At 38.7% G+C, this 16,016-nt stretch overlaps 1 protein-coding gene across 1 annotated transcript in view; it reads left to right on the top strand.

Moving 5' to 3' along the window:
* The window catches only part of cdk14 (cyclin-dependent kinase 14), a 202,848-nt gene that overhangs the window by 53,035 nt on the left and 133,797 nt on the right, over positions 1-16,016 (top strand). The window contains exons 3-4 of the mRNA XM_040118359.1: positions 8,522-8,767; positions 15,834-15,928. Of these exons, the coding sequence (XP_039974293.1) occupies positions 8,522-8,767; positions 15,834-15,928 (341 nt within the window). The remainder of the gene's footprint in view (positions 1-8,521; positions 8,768-15,833; positions 15,929-16,016) is intronic.

Raw genomic sequence — 16,016 nt, 5'->3', positions numbered from 1 at the left:
AGTGACTAAAGTAGATGTGTGGTGAATGAAGAAAGAGGGCTTGAGATTTCAAACCTTGTCTGATTTTTTCCACATCTGCACATCTGGTAAATCGGTGTGAAGTGGTTGTGTTTGTCAATTACCAGCTTCTAGAAGTTACAAAGATTGATTGATGCCGCTGCCCATTTTCAAATGTAGGAAAGGTGTGAGGGGAGTGGGTGTCAGATGCTGCTTGACCATCCAGGACTCAAGACTAATTTTTTAAATTTCATTCTCCGGTACATCAGCAATAATTTGTGAAAATAGAACCATTATTTAGAGATGAAAATCATTTGCTGAATTGTGGCTTTCAAAATGTGATCAGAAAGAGAATATTAAGAGTCTTACAGCTCTCATCACCGCTTTCCAACAGCAACAAGCAGCTACTTTCATCGAAAAAAGCTCTGACAAAACCCTCTATATACTACTTTATACTATGAGCACCAACAAAGTTAGCAGCAGGCTGGTGACCATTTAGCAGCGATAGAGTCAGATATTTCCCTCAGGAGTTGTTGGAGACCAAAACAGAGCCAAAAGGAGTGTGAATATTGGACTTGTCCAGTATTCATTTGAAACATGACTTGATGAATGATTATATGTTGCCCTGCACCACATAAAATTCAGTCAGTACTACTTAATATGCTTTACCCTTGTGTTCGACTTGCTGTGCAATGTAGATGGTTGATACCTGTGTTGGTCATGTGAGCCTCACCTTGCATATGTAAGTGGTCAGAGATGGACCAGATCTTCTTATGTTAAACTGAGTCATTATTATACCATTCCATCATTCCATTATATTCACCCATCTATAGTGGAAATCTCTGTCAAAAGGCGCTGACCAAGGCATCACACAGAAAGTTAAGTTTTTGATGAGGCGCCAGCTATTTTTAGCGCAGACAAACACACAGGTTTATCTGCCATTGGACACTGAAACACAGACTTGTGCTCTCCAGGCATTGTGGTTAGATGGAGAGGAGGATGAGGTGTTTTTTCCAGGCTCCTCGCTGGTGTATCATCTCACTGTCGTCTTGAGCCCAGAATTATGAGCCCAGGCAAGCCAATAGCCCCGCTTTGTCTCTGTGAAATGGAAATGCGTTCACACAGTGGGTAAGCCTTGAATGTGGCCAAGTTAACATGGCTGATAGCTTGAGTTAGCAGAGCACATTAGTAGGCTTTATGGTTGATTGATCTTTTATGGCCTCGGTGGTTCTTGTCATTGTTCAAGCTAATGTCATCAGTAACTCTGGAGATAGTTTCATTAGCCTGGGCCTGCCCACTGTGTTACTGCCTACATTTTCCATTAGCCTACTGTGTGACAACTCTAAGATAAGATTAATCTTAAATGATCCCTGTGGGGAAATGGAATAACTGCAACAGCACAGAATAAATTATAGAGAGCAAAACAATGCAGTTTATCACAGTTTGTTTATATGTGTGCTATTGTGCACTGGGAGGAGTGATGGGGGTAGGTAATGATTAAAGAGGCTGTCCTTCAACCAGAATCGATATGGTGTAATTGCATCCATGCTGAGGATTTCCTGTCTTGGCGGGGTGTTCCCATCCTGGCAACAGAGGAAAGCCAGATGTACCTGGGCATCTGCATGCTGCCATAACCCACTGAGAAAAGTTGGCCTTCCCATCATCTGTGCAGAGGATACCACTTTACTTGTGTGGCTTTTTTTGCATACCTACACTTTTTTAATATAATGTTTATCTTGGAATATTGTAAATTATTAGATTTAATACACCCTGTTCACTTAAAGCTGCATTAAGCTTTAAAAAAAGCTTTTTTTAAAAATCTCCATAACAAACTAACAAGACTCGGTCAAAATCTAGTTTATGACTGGACTGTGTATGGTCAATGTGCAAATATTGAGGACGTAGTTAAAAACTGTTGTGGAGCTGCTGTAAACAACTACTTTCAATGGAAGGTAGCTAAAGGCTGCTGGACACTTGGCTCAATGTCGCTAGATGATGTAATACGCTAATTAACCAAGTGTCAACTGGTTTCAACTCTTCATCAGTTTGATTCTCTCCTACTGTCTGTGCTCACATATAGAGTATTTGAATACAGCTGAACATATAATACATGTTTTTCTGTTTCTGTTTCATCAAAGCAAGTATGAAATAGTAACTGAAACGAGGCTAATTGAGACTACATGTTAATCAGCAGTCATTTCCAAGCCATTTCCAAGCTGCTGCTCTGCGCTGCTACAATCCTGATTTTATGACGTTGTCTGAAAAAAATCACCATACAATCATTGGGGTCACACTTTCCCATGAATGGGAAAATGGTCTGAGGTAGGCAACGCAAAGGAGCAACTGCCTGCTGTATTTGGAAATGAGGTGGATGAGAGTGGTGAGACCTAACCAAAACAATAAAGTTTGCTGTCTTGTACAACCAAAGTAATGAGCTGAAAGATGCTGAAATGCTCTGTAGGGCTTAGAAGAACTCCAGAGCTGGGTGATAATTCTCGAAAGGGTTTGTCACGATGCACGACCCCTTTACATGTAGTAATTTGATCCATTGTTAATGTAAAAATATTGATCAGTGCAGCGTTAACAACAACTGTACCAGAGTGAGTTTTAAGCTGATTTTGATTTGCTGTTGTACCTATGTTCTATAAAGAGCACCTATGCTTTACTACATGTTGGGTTTAAAAATCACAGAATGTACAGTAAAGTAAAATAAAACTACTAATACTACTACAAAATAAAACTATATCCCTAGCTAACCTCATTTTAGTTCCCTTAGATACCCATATATTCACACATCACCTGTCCCCTTAATACAGAGTGCCCTTCATAGCTTTGTAAGTTTATAGGGAGTGACACTCCACTGTGAAGGGCTTGTCAATAGGTTTCATTTTTAGAATGGACATTCCAGCGCTCCCAGAGATCAACTGCAAAGTTTGAAGTCGATCGGATGAGCGGTTGTCAAGAAAATCGAAATACAGACAGAAAGAGAGACAGAGATTCCTCCATTTATAGTTAGATGTGTGTGTCTCAGTATATCTATAGATTGATGGAATCAGATGGAGCAGAGAGAGTCTTGGCTGAGGATCGTCTTTAGATAATCTCCTCTCTGCTTAAGGATGTGATATGGTAATTGCAGGTAGTGGTGGCCTGGCAGAAATGAATAGATAGTGTTTTCATATGAATATATGTTGCTCATATGTGTCAATGTGAGTGAGTATGATGAGACAATTATGTAGTAGGCTACTGGAGTTCTGTAAGTCTCATCTGTTATTTCCACCATGATGCCTCTGTTAAAAGGCCCTCTTAGTGAAATGTGCCGGACTGCTGGGTCATCTGCTGCACGCTGTAGAAAAACATTGTTCTGTTGTCGTGATCCGCACATTGTTTACTATCAGCTGTCGCATATTAAGGTATAAGTGGAAGAAACAGTCACAATAGGGTACTTGCAACCTTTGTGTGAAAAGTTTGCTTTTTTTCCTTTCCAGTTTCAGCATGACAATGCCTCTGTACACAAAGCCAGCTCCACAAAGAAATTGTTTACCCAGTTTGGTGTGGAAGAAACCGACTGGCCTGCACACAGTCCTGACCTCAAGCCCATCCAACACCAACACCTTTGGGATTAAATTCAGTGCTAACTCTGAGCCAGGCCTTATCACCCAACATCAGTGTTGGACCTCACTAATGCTCTTCTGTCTGAACAGGAGCAAATCTCTGCAGCCAGGTTCCAGCATCTGGTGGAAAGACTAAACCAGAAGAGTGGCGACTGCTTTGACACCACATAGATTTTCACCGATTGCCTTAGGATGTATTATTTGGTTATCCACGTACTTTTGTAAATCATTGGTTGTAGTAGGTAGTGGTCGGTTCTGGTGAATGCTAGAAAAGTTTTTCGCATATTTGAATTGCTAAATACTTGTCCTTAATGCCCAATATCAGCAGTGGGATGTTCTGAGTGCTGGCTTGTGCCTGCAGAGCACAGCAGTGCGTAACATCTCCAAGAGTTTTGGATTCACACTTTTCATTTACATATCAGTCGTTTTTTAAGTGACATGTCCCCTTGCTCCTGTAACTCTAATGCAACAACTGAAAGCGACCAGAGGGTTTAGGCATCTAATTTAAATTAAACTGGTTCTACTCTTACTTGGACATGTAAAATTTCTGTGTGGATTCAATATTGAACATGCAGATGATGCATCTATCCTTTCATCCATCTGTCCATAAATCCATCCATTCACTTCAAGCAGCTTGTCCTGGTCAGGGTCATTGTAACAGAGCCACCAATCACGGATGGGGTTTGATATAATTTTATCAAACCTGACTTCAGTTCTGAATCCGCTTATTGAACCCAAATCCCTTTAAATCCCTTACCGTCTCTTTTTAGGTAGCTTGTTTGTTGGAATGAAAACATCTTAGTTAAAGAAATATATAGTTTTTTTTATTTCAAACCTAAACCACAGGAATTCTGCTAAGCTGACAGGGTGTAGGGCTTTTACCAAATGTTTTGTCACTGCTCTGTGTCAATCATTAACCCTGTCCTAAATAATTTTTTCCCCCTGGTGCTGCAAGGGAAAACAGTGTTCTGAAAACAGCTTCTTGCTGGGGGGCTGTGGTGCAGCTGCAGAACCGATATATATTAAAGTTTAAAAACAACACAGTGGAAATTATATTACTTCCCCTTTATCATTCAATAAAAATCAACTAAATAAATCACCCATTTTTCTGCACGCACTTAACATTACCTGAAAGCAAAAGCACTGCGACAGGTCACGTGATCTGATAGGTCATAGGATATGGTGTAACACCAACAATAGTCTGATGTTGAGCACTTGTCCTTCTCGAGTTATTAAAAATGCCACAAGTTTTTATTTTAATGTGATGGCCACTAGACAAAAATGTAAGCATGGGACTTGTCCTTTGTTGTGTGTACCCTCCCACAAATAATGCATCTTGTGGTCGTTTCATTTACTTTTTCTCTTTCTGACACTACAGGCATCTTTAGTGTCAGTAAGAGGCTAAAGAGACTGACAGATTGTGAATGTAAGATTTGATGAGGTAATTGTTGGCCGTGGAGCTTAACGTATCCAGGTACTGTCCTGTACAAACTTGGCACTGGATCAAAAATGTATCCGGCTACTGGAAAATTTCCAACTGCCCCTTGACCAGCTATTATAGGACTCACACAGCACTAAGAATTGTTGTTCCTACATACAGTAGGACAATTGTTTGATTATTAGGGTGTTATGATACATTTAATATATTCCACCAAAGCCACTAACGTCAACCTCTTGGTTGCACTAGAGGGAGAGTCAGGGGATTTCCAAATCCATTAGGATTCAGTCTCTAGGAACCATCAATGTCTATACAAAATTAAGTGCCAATCTAGTAGATGTTGAGGTATGGAGTAATTTAAGATTAATCCTGATTTATGTACATATAATGGTTAATTAATGTAGTGAATATGTTGAGGATGTTGTGAAGATGCCCTCTTTGTGCCTGAAAACAGGCAACTGTAACCAAGCACAGGTGTTTTTATAACACTAATGAAGAGTTACAATGTAGCTTAAAGGGGGGATCACGTTCCAAATATCGCGGACCAAAAAAACTTATATTATCATTTTCGTCTTAATAAGCTGGAAAATTATCCTTACATAAGGAATGTGAATAGCCTAAGGTATTACTAAGATTAGTAATACCATGGTATAAAAATACCCATTACTTGTAAAAGTTCTTAATTTTAAATCTTACTGAAGTAAAATTACAAAAGCATTATCAGCAAAATGTCCTTACGTTATCAAAAGTGTGCAGAATGACCCCTATCAGGGTTATGTTATTAGTGTTTGTCAGAGTTGAGACAATTCTAATTATTTACACATAATAATGATAATATTGTTATTATGTAAAATATCATCTATCATTTCAAGTCAATGTCAATTGTCAATGTCAATTCAACTTTATTTATATAGCGCCAAATCATAACAGAAGTCATCTCAGGGCACTTGTCATATAGAGCAGGTCTACACCATACTCTACATAATATTATTTATGGCGACCCAACATTCCCCCTTGAGGAAGCACATGGTGACACTGGCAGAAATGATTCCTTATGAAATGCAGTGGAGTACTTTGGTACGTTCCACTCCTGCTGCTGACTATGTATCATGTTAACTAGGGACTGAAAGTGTTTGCAGCTTTCATGTGACTGCTTGAAACAAAATATACTGGGCTCGAGCATTGTCATTGGCGCATTTTTTAAAATGTAATAAGACAATACAAGCTTGGAGGATTTCAGAAACTTGTCACTCTTCATACAAGGACTAAATACTGTTATTAACAGTATATCAGACTTTGTGCTCCTAGTTTTGAATAACTTGGGTGATCTTTTTTTCATTCTGTCCTGTCCCTTTGCCATTCATGATTCCCTGATGTGAAGTGCTTGTTGTCCTTGTTGAGCACATCCTTTCCAGGCACTCTCTAAAAGTATAGAGGCCTTGTAGTGTGATAGGTCCTAAATGACAGTATTTGTATTTTTTAGTTCATGTGGTGTTCTACAACTGTGACTGAGGACATACTGGATATGCGTGGGGCTCATGTTTATGACGGCTTGGTGGCCTCATTACCGTGCGTGCTTTGAAAATCCTCATTCTTTTTATTTCACCTGTATCTTCCTCATGTATTTTCTAGCCAAATCTGTATGCTCACAAATATGTTCTTATGTTACTCCTTCTCTTGGACTATTTCCATTTAATTTCCTACTTGAAATGCTCTGATTTACAGATGAACAAAAACTGGAGCCTGGTTTAAGGCCTGGATCAAAAACCGTAGAAATAGCAAGATGGATTATTCAGTTTACTTTTTTCACTGGATTATCTTGAAGCATTTTAGGCTGGTCTGTAAATCTGATAATTTAAACTGAATTGTTATTCATTTTTTGATTCTAAAATGAATGCACTCCATTAGGGCTGAATGATTTATTGTGAGCCGTGAGCTGCGATTTTAATTATAACGTACAATATAACTGTGTCTTAACGAGCTGCAGCAAAGGAAAGTGTAACCAGGTTACAGTAAATGTGTCAGCTCTAACTGTCGCTGACACATTTACTCACCTCTTGTTATTTAACGTTAATTTATTGAGTTTGTCAAACAATGAAAGAGAAACTCTCGGATGTTTCTGACTTATATTCATTCTATATATACCTTCTTGCTGTTGTATCTGTGCCATTTCTGTACAGTCTGGCAGCATAGCTGACAATTGCAAATCGGTTTCTATATAAATAATCAATGTGATCTCTTCGTGTCAGTTTTAGACTAGAGTAGCTAGAATTTGGTTCTGTCGAGTGTAAATGACAGATAGTAGGTAAACAGAGTTGTTGGAACTTTTAGGAGCATCATATCATCTTTGTACGGTCACCTTAAAATCATTGCAGTTATGCATCTGTTATAACTAACAAATAAATACAATGACACTTTTGAATGTCATGATTATATTTGAATGTTGATTAATGTCAGACATACCACTAATGTAATATTTTCATAATATGAGCTAAATTTGTTATTTGTTGTCCTATAGAAAACTAGCCAAGTTTTCTTGTTTAATGCAATTTAGGCCTGGAACTTGTGTTTATGACAGCTTGGTGGCCTCTTGTTTAATTTATTGAAAATAATCACAATTCAAATATTTCTTCAAAACCTATGTTGCCTTCTGGATCTCACTTATAGTAATGTTTGGTGTATGATAAACCCATGCTAGATGGGCATATTTGTATGCATGACACAATAAGAAACTTCATCACTTTAGTCCCTAAATTAAACATATTAGTGTCACAGAGAAGGGAGTCTGTGTTATGATAAATGCTCTGGTGTTTCCAATGAAACCTGGCCCAAGTTAAAGAACAAGCCAGCAAGCTGCAAGAGGACTCCTCCTTGTGTATTAGAGTAATTAGAAGTTCTTCCTGCAGGGGAGCCCAGGCCTAAATATTTAATCCGAAGGGAGCTGTGGCAAAACATGTCATGCCGCCTGCGTCTTTTGTGTTCAGTATACACAGTCCATGGTGGAGAAGCAGTTGGTAAGGTGCTTTGTGGTGTATAATGGATGGGAAGTGTGGAGGGCTGTGTATGTGCCCACTGGGCATGTAGGAGACAATCTGCAGCATGTCTGCACAATAGTATGGATATGTAGATGTGTGTTAGTGATAAGGTGGAATTGTGTGACTGTAAAGTATGGAAGCTGCAGCAGCAGCCGGCAGTGTGTGCGCAGCAGAGCCAACTGAGGCTGGAGCTGTTTTGATCAGAGAAAAGAGAGATGGAGATAAAAGACTCTCATCTTAGCAGAGAGGTAGCAGCAAGGCTCTGCAGGGAGGGAAGAGACCCAGCCTGACAGAGAGATGAAAAACAGGAGGGATCTAGAAGACGGGGGCACAGTCAATTTTTGGCTGAACACTGGTAATCGCAGATGGATTTTTTCTTTAATGCTCATTTTTATCTTCTCTCCCCTTCCCTCACTTCTTTTCCTCTTCCTTTTTGACAGATATGTGTCACAAAGATGTCCACACGCAGCTGCCAGGGAACAGACTCGATCATCAAGCCCCTGGACACCATCCCTGAGGACAAGAAGGTGAGAGTTCAGCGCACGCAGAGCGGCTTCGACCCGTTCGAGAAGCCCGCCAGTCAGGTGAAGAGGGTCCACTCTGAGAACAATGCCTGCATCAACGCCAAGAGTTCGTCTGCCGGCAAGGAGTCGCCCAAACTGCGCCGGCATTCCAGCCCTAGTTCTGTAAGTACACCTTTAGAGAACCATAATCACACACTATAATCACTATAATCACACTATAGTGTTCTGGATGTGTGTGTGTTTATGTAGAATATATCGCTAATCCTGTTCGCCTTTAAAGTAAACAAAATCAATAACTCTCATCTATATCTTTATGCTTGTAAAAACATTATATATGAAAATCATGAGGAAGTTGTGTCCATCAGTAGCAACAAATTCTCCTGCTTTCAAAGCCTAGTAAAAAGAATGATTAGATGTATTGTAGCTAAACTGGCTCTGATTGGCTGGTGCTTGCATCACCAGCGGCAGGCTGCAAACTTTGATTGTGGCTTACATCTATTAAATGCTCATATTCCACAAAGATATCTAGGTTCGTCAATTAGACTAAGCTGTCTTTAACTATCCTTTTATACTGTTTTATGTAGACCTAAATCATCTGGCTAAATTTACAGTGGGCCAGTGTCATTTTTGAAAGAAAAAGAACAAAATCTTCCTCCTCCAAATAAAAGGTTGACTTCTTAAGCAATAAAACAAGCCCTGGCTCAATTCAGTACACTTACGAGTTTTCTACATGTATGACCAGTAGCTTGTGGTTGCTAATGTTAGCTAGTGTTAGGAAACTTAAGATATTGTAGACCTTGCTGTGTACCAGGAACTACTGAGTCAGTAACAAGAAGTAAACATACCGTACTCCACCAGAGACATGTTTGTTGTTTGTTGTTTTCAACCTGACTGAGAGCATCCTACTTGCTCTCAGTAAGGTTGCCTAATGATGACGACTTTAAAGGAATTGTTTAGTATTTTTGAGATCACACTTATTTGCTTTCTTTCAATGAGTGACATTAAAAGGTTGATATAAATGTCATATCTGCATGTTATGCAGATAGCTGGAGCTGGGAGGTGATTATCTTAGCTTAGCATAAAGACTTGAAGCGGGAAGAGGGAAACGGCTACCCTGGCTCTGTTGGTGGTTTTATGTGAAGTTATGTGCTGGAGCTCTTTCTTGAAAAACAAAGAACTGTAGTGCTGGTTGTCAGATATAGTCAGTGAGCACAGGTTATGTTATGAGTCTCTGTACTGTGGCAACAAAACTTCAGATGCTACACAGTCACAGTGCCTAGCTGTTGTTTGTCAAGAGATAGTTCAAGCATGTAACTTCCCCAAAAGAAGATAAAAAGCCATAAAGCAGGAGGAAGAACATGGGAGAAGACACCATCAGTCATGGTGCTGAAGGTTCATTCAGAAAGTATTCAGACCACTTCACTTTGTTTCACATTTTTTTATGTTGCTGCCTCATACTAAAATAGTTTAAATTATTTTTTTTTAATCAGTCTACACTCAGTACCACATAATGACAAAGCAAAACAATAATTGTACAACTTTTTGCGAATGTATTAAAAAGGAAAAACTGAGGTATCACATTGACACAAGTATTCAGACCCATTGCGATTACAGTTGACGTTTATCTCAGTTGCCTCTCATTTATCTTGATCATCTTTGTGATGCTTCTACACCTTGACTGGAATCCACCTGTGATAAATTCAAGTGATTGGACATGATTTGAAAAGACACACACTTGTCTATATAAGGTCTCACAGCTGACAATGGATATCAGAGCAAAAACCACATCATGAGGTCGAAGGAACTGCCTGCCGAGCTCAGAGAAATGATTGTGACAAGGCACAGATCTGGGGAAGGCTACAAAAAAAATTTTGCTTCATTGAAGGTTTCCAAGAGTGGCCTCCATAATTCTTCAGTGGAAGAGGTTTCGAACAACCATGCTCTTCCTAGAGCTGGCTGCCCAGCCAAACTGAGCAATGGGGGGAGAAGGGCCTTGGTAAGAGAGGTGACCAAGAACCTGATGGTCACTCTGGTTGAGCTCCAGAATGGGAGAAACTTCCAAAAGGACCACCATCACTACAGCACCCAACTGATCTGGGCTTTATGGCTGAGTGGCCAGACAGAAGCATGTCCTAAGTGAAAGAGTTTGCAAACAAGCACCTAAAGGAATCTCAGACTTTGAGAAACAAGATTCTCTGATCTGATGAACCCCAAATCCAGGTGTGCAAAGCTTGTCATGTCTTGTAGACCCAACACCCTTCTCTGATGAAACTAGAATAGCATATTGTATACCTACAGCAATTACTACACATGTCTCAGGTACAGAAAAAATAATGAAGACACTTAATTAAAAAGGAGTGATTTTTCTCTGTCTGTCTTGGTCAGAAGTTTCTATAAAGGTGATATTTTCACAATGCCCATTGTTAATAAACAAGTCGCAGAGTCTACAGCCATGCTAGTGGACCTGTGGAGCAATGAGCGGGGCAAAAATACAATTTTGAAAAGTGAGGGGAATATATCCACTACGACCACAGTACAAATTAATTATATTAGTTTTAGGTTTAAATTGACAAAAATCAAGGGAAACATCCAATACTTTTATGTGTATGTGACTATCACATACCTCAAATTATCAGTAATACACATCAATTCAAAACATGTTTCAGCACTTGCTTGGCTTTGACATGAGTTTTCAAATGCTGTCAAAGTGCCAATTACTTTCTGTATTTCTCAGGTGTTTTATTTTGGCAGCCAGGCTCCTTTCCTTTTTTCCATCTGAAACAAATTTACCAGCCTGTATTCATTTCACATGGTTAATTCAAGCCTGTTTACAAACAAATTCATTTTCTTAATCATGCAAATGAGATTTTCAGGTTTTTATACATATGTGATTCCTTTTTAATTTAGTTCCAAATGTGAAATGCCTAATGAATGTGCACACAAATAAGATTTAATAAGTGTGATATGAGGCTTGACTGATTGCCTGCCAGCATCGCTGCGAGACACTAATGAATTGTTTTAGCCATGATTATGAAAATGTGTAAATTGTCTCTTTCATAGTCTTTTTATTTAGGCAGTACAAACGGCCCAGCTCTCTCAGAAACATTTCACAGACAAGCTCTTGGATTGAAAAGAGGGATAGTGGACTCCTCAGCAAACATTAGCTTTACTTGGGGATAAGAGGTTTTAATCAGCATAGACACATAATGTAATTTGGCCAAGTTAGAAGCTTCCTACTAGAAATTGCTGTTCAACCCAGCTTTTCTCACTTTATCCATTAGAGTAAGTTTCCAATATCCTGTTCTATTATGGTCCAGTTCCCAGATGGTAAAGTGCTTGCATTCACTAAGCTACATTGCTAATAAATCTCCTATCAAAGTTGTTTTTTTGTTTTTTTAAATCTCCCCACTCTTTCTTACTATCAAAGACCAATGTAGAAGATATTTAAGTAGGATGCTTCTTATTCGCTTTTGCTGGGTAAAGTGACAAATGTCACCAGCTGGAGATCAGCTGTAAACAATTAACAGTAATACTGTAATGGCTAAAAAGAAATCTTTGGCTGTTTTTGGTTAAAATGCTTTCAGCATTTTAGTTCAGTAAGTACAATGTAGTTCAGTAAGGACAACAGAGTAGTGTCTCTTCTCAAGAAATCTAGAAATCTAGCTGATCATGTCAAGTCAGTTACTGGAGAGCCTCCCAAATATACTTTCATTCATATCATATCAATGCTTTGAGCTTTTCTGCTGCATGTTAAGTTCTGCATGACAACCTCTAGAATTTGAAGCACGTAGCTCATGAACACCAAGGTGTAAAAATAAGGCTACAGCTGCGTTCCACTGTGTCAGATACATTTAATCAAAATTTCATATCTTATGTTGTTTATCTCGTTTTCAGGTTTTAGCTACAGGTTGTGAACATTAATTTGGCTGCCACTCAAATCAGTTTTTGTTGTTGTTAACCAACCAGGTGATTACAGATTTTCGGAGACTGTCCTATAAAAAAACAGCCACATAGGTCATCTGTGCAAGCAGCTTATTATGACACATAGTTACATTTTATTGTTAGGTGAGCTCTAGCAGCAGGGGTAATTATGATGGGAGCAAAGAAGGAAGTCAGGTGATGTAGTATAAAGAGCAACAAAGTCCACGTTAGGAGGAGATTGAGGTGGATGTATTGGTTCACAAAACACTTGTGTATGACATGGGAGACCGCTGTTATCTTTCCCATTTGAAACTGATGTTGTTTCTTTTATTCATGATCGTTCCACAACCTTAACTGCATGTTTATTATTGTAACCATGATGATAAAGGTCCTCTATCCTTAAGGAAAAACTTATTTTAATCCAAACCATGATCTTATACCAGTAGCACTTGCACAACCATGGTGCACCTGAAAAATGTCACTGAAATACTCACAGTAGAGGCAAAATTACCTTAAAGTCCCATCACTCACTGACATGCTGTAGGTGTAGATATTTCAATAAAACTGATGCCTATTCACTAATGATATCAGTATCATTAATGGGTCAGGTTTTACACATCTGATACTAATCCATTAAAAACGTCTGATTCTGTTGATCTCATGTCTATGTAAATGTTATATCTAGAAATGCAATACAGACATGTAGGTATCGATATATATACATCAGAGAATATTGGCCAATGTATCGATACCGGTATTAGCCTCGGTCGCAAAAATCAAGTATTGGTAAGGCTGTAGTTATTCATTAATGTTTTCCCTTTAGGTTCTATACTGCTGATATTTGGTGACAAAGTGTGAGTCACAGTTTAGTGGCATGCAGTGATCATTTAGATGTCCTCTTAATTTGCTTTTTTTAAACAGGAAACTGAATACTGTAGGTCTCTTTTATGTGTGCTCATATTGTATCATGTAATTCCATTTAGGTTGAGCAATTGCGATGGTATCATATGAGAACAAAGACATTTTTTAAAATTTCAAGCACTAATTCTTATGAAGGGGGCAGATGGGAAATGCTTGATGCAGCCTGCTACAGACAGAAAAAAATCACTTTGTTCGTGGGTGAAAAATGCATAAAAAGGGAATCTCTTTTTAGTCAATCTCAGCATGACTGAGAGGGAGGCAACATTAGTCTCTCTAAGAGGTTCCGCAGGTCACCCGGAGGAGAGTAACATACTGTCCAGCTGAGTTGTTTCACAGCTAGAGTGTCACACCGTGCTTGATCTCAGGAGGAAGTCTAATTTGTTTGGAGAAGTCCTCAGAAATGTTGAGCTCATTAGAGCTGCAGAGGATGGTGAGATAACAAGAGATGGAAAATAAAGCATTGAGGACAGAGTAGATGTAGCAAAGACTTCATCTTGCTTCAGACATTGTCTGTCACGTGCGTGTGTGTGTTTGTGTGTGTATGTGTGTGTGTGTGAGTGTGTTCGTTTTGATGTAAGAAGCTATGTTTTTGAAGGTTGTCTTCTTTCTATAAACGTGTGTCACTGCATACTGATACTGACTAATAATAATATAAATTTATCAGTATTCATACTAACTAATTTCTGCTGTTGATGTACATTACTGCCCTGCAATGCAATGCATGAAGGAAATGGAGTCAATGATGCAGATGCAAAAATTGTAAATTAATTGCAAAGGTGGTGAGACAAATAGACACATAGTCTATAATCTTACACTAACGTTGGGTCCTTGTCCAAAAGGCTAACATCACCTACCCCCTACCCTTGTATTTATGTAGCTAATTTAGCAAAAAATTTTTTCACTACAAGACACAATATTTAACTAAATATTGGAATGGCTGATACCTGACAAACAACATTATGGTAATGATACTTAAATTAAGTACAAGTAACACATTCCTTCTCTTCCAAATAAAAGTTGAATTCATAAGCATTAAAATTTACCCTTGCTCTATTACACTTTTGTTTGTCCAAGTGTGGTCTTACTGCCAAGCTGTGCTTGATCTGACAGTAGTTTATGGCAGATAATGTTAGTGTTGTTAAATCTTGCTAAATTAAGTTGTTAGGGCAAAGCAGGCAGTTAAATGAAATGACGCATCTCACTCCTGGGGACCCTATGCTAGCTTTCCATTGGCTTGCAATGAAACAGCTTCAGAGAGATCTCCAGAAAACAAAGCCAGTAGTATTTATTAGGAAAAACATTTTGCGTTCTGTTTGAGGTTTAATGGACAATGGCATTCCAAAGTCGCAGTTTTATTTATGGCTGTTGGACACATATTGCATCTTCATTCCTAACAGAACAGTACAGAACAGGAATGCACATTATCTTGTTTACTTATTCTTTGATCAAATAGTTCCTATTTAAATACAAATTTTGACAATTTTAGACTGTTATTTATAAAAAGGTCTTGTATGACTGCTTAATTTAAAAGAAAATTTTAGATATTTGATTTGTTACTGTACATAGCTCAAAGTAAAATACTGGAAGACCACAGTTTTGGTATCACTACCAAAACTATGGTATCGTATTGGAACCAGCACTGAAAATGTTCAAACAATGTTCAGCCTTAATGACAGCAAACACATACAGTAGTATATACTGTATACAATTTGTATGTAGAGTGGGATTCGAGACACAGCACAATACTTTTTGGCATTGACCAGGTCCCCAACTATGACTACTAGATACTGAACTGAACAATTGAATAGCGTTGACATGTATATCTAGAAACTGTTTTTAGGTGAGGACACACTTCAAAATTTTAACCATGATTTGTAACAAAGTGTGTTTTAGTTTGGTGGTGATCTGGAACAAATCTGGGCAAGGTTCACACAGACTGTCCCTGAGTTCACAAACCCGCCTGCCAGAGCCTAAGATACACAACATTTAATGAAACATATATTAAAAATCATACAGAATTCACGTGGAGCAATTGGGAGCAATTGGGTAAGAGCACGTTCAGTCCTGGGCTTACTTTCCTCAGAGCAGTAGTTGTTACCTCTTTTCTCTGTGAACTGTTGATACAGTGAAATGTGTCTAAAAGTTATGAGCTGATGATTGAATGAAATGTAGTCTTCAGAGATCCCACATGAGGACTTTGTGAAATTCTCTCTCTTCCTCTTCACTGACGTTACACCTCCCTGTTGATGCGGTGGGGAGCCTCCAGATTTTAATATTGCTCACAGACATGTAATGTCTTCAGGGAAATCTTCCGAGACGTTTTTTATCTGGGTTACTGAATTCATCCTTTCATATTACCTTTTCATATCTCTTTATTCTTCCTCAGCCCACAAGCCCCAAGTTTGGAAAGGCAGATTCCTACGAAAAACTGGAGAAACTGGGAGAGGGCTCATATGCTACAGTTTACAAAGGAAAGAGCAAGTAAGTAGTGTGTGGATGTTGAATCACTGTCTAGTGCAATCTCTCTTCTTTATAGTTCAAGAGCCCTCATGCAGGCAGTGAATATTAC

This window comes from Xiphias gladius, chromosome 22 (assembly GCF_016859285.1).
Source record: "Xiphias gladius isolate SHS-SW01 ecotype Sanya breed wild chromosome 22, ASM1685928v1, whole genome shotgun sequence".
NCBI lineage: Eukaryota > Metazoa > Chordata > Actinopteri > Istiophoriformes > Xiphiidae > Xiphias > Xiphias gladius.
This window is presented reverse-complemented; position numbering and strand designations above follow the sequence as displayed.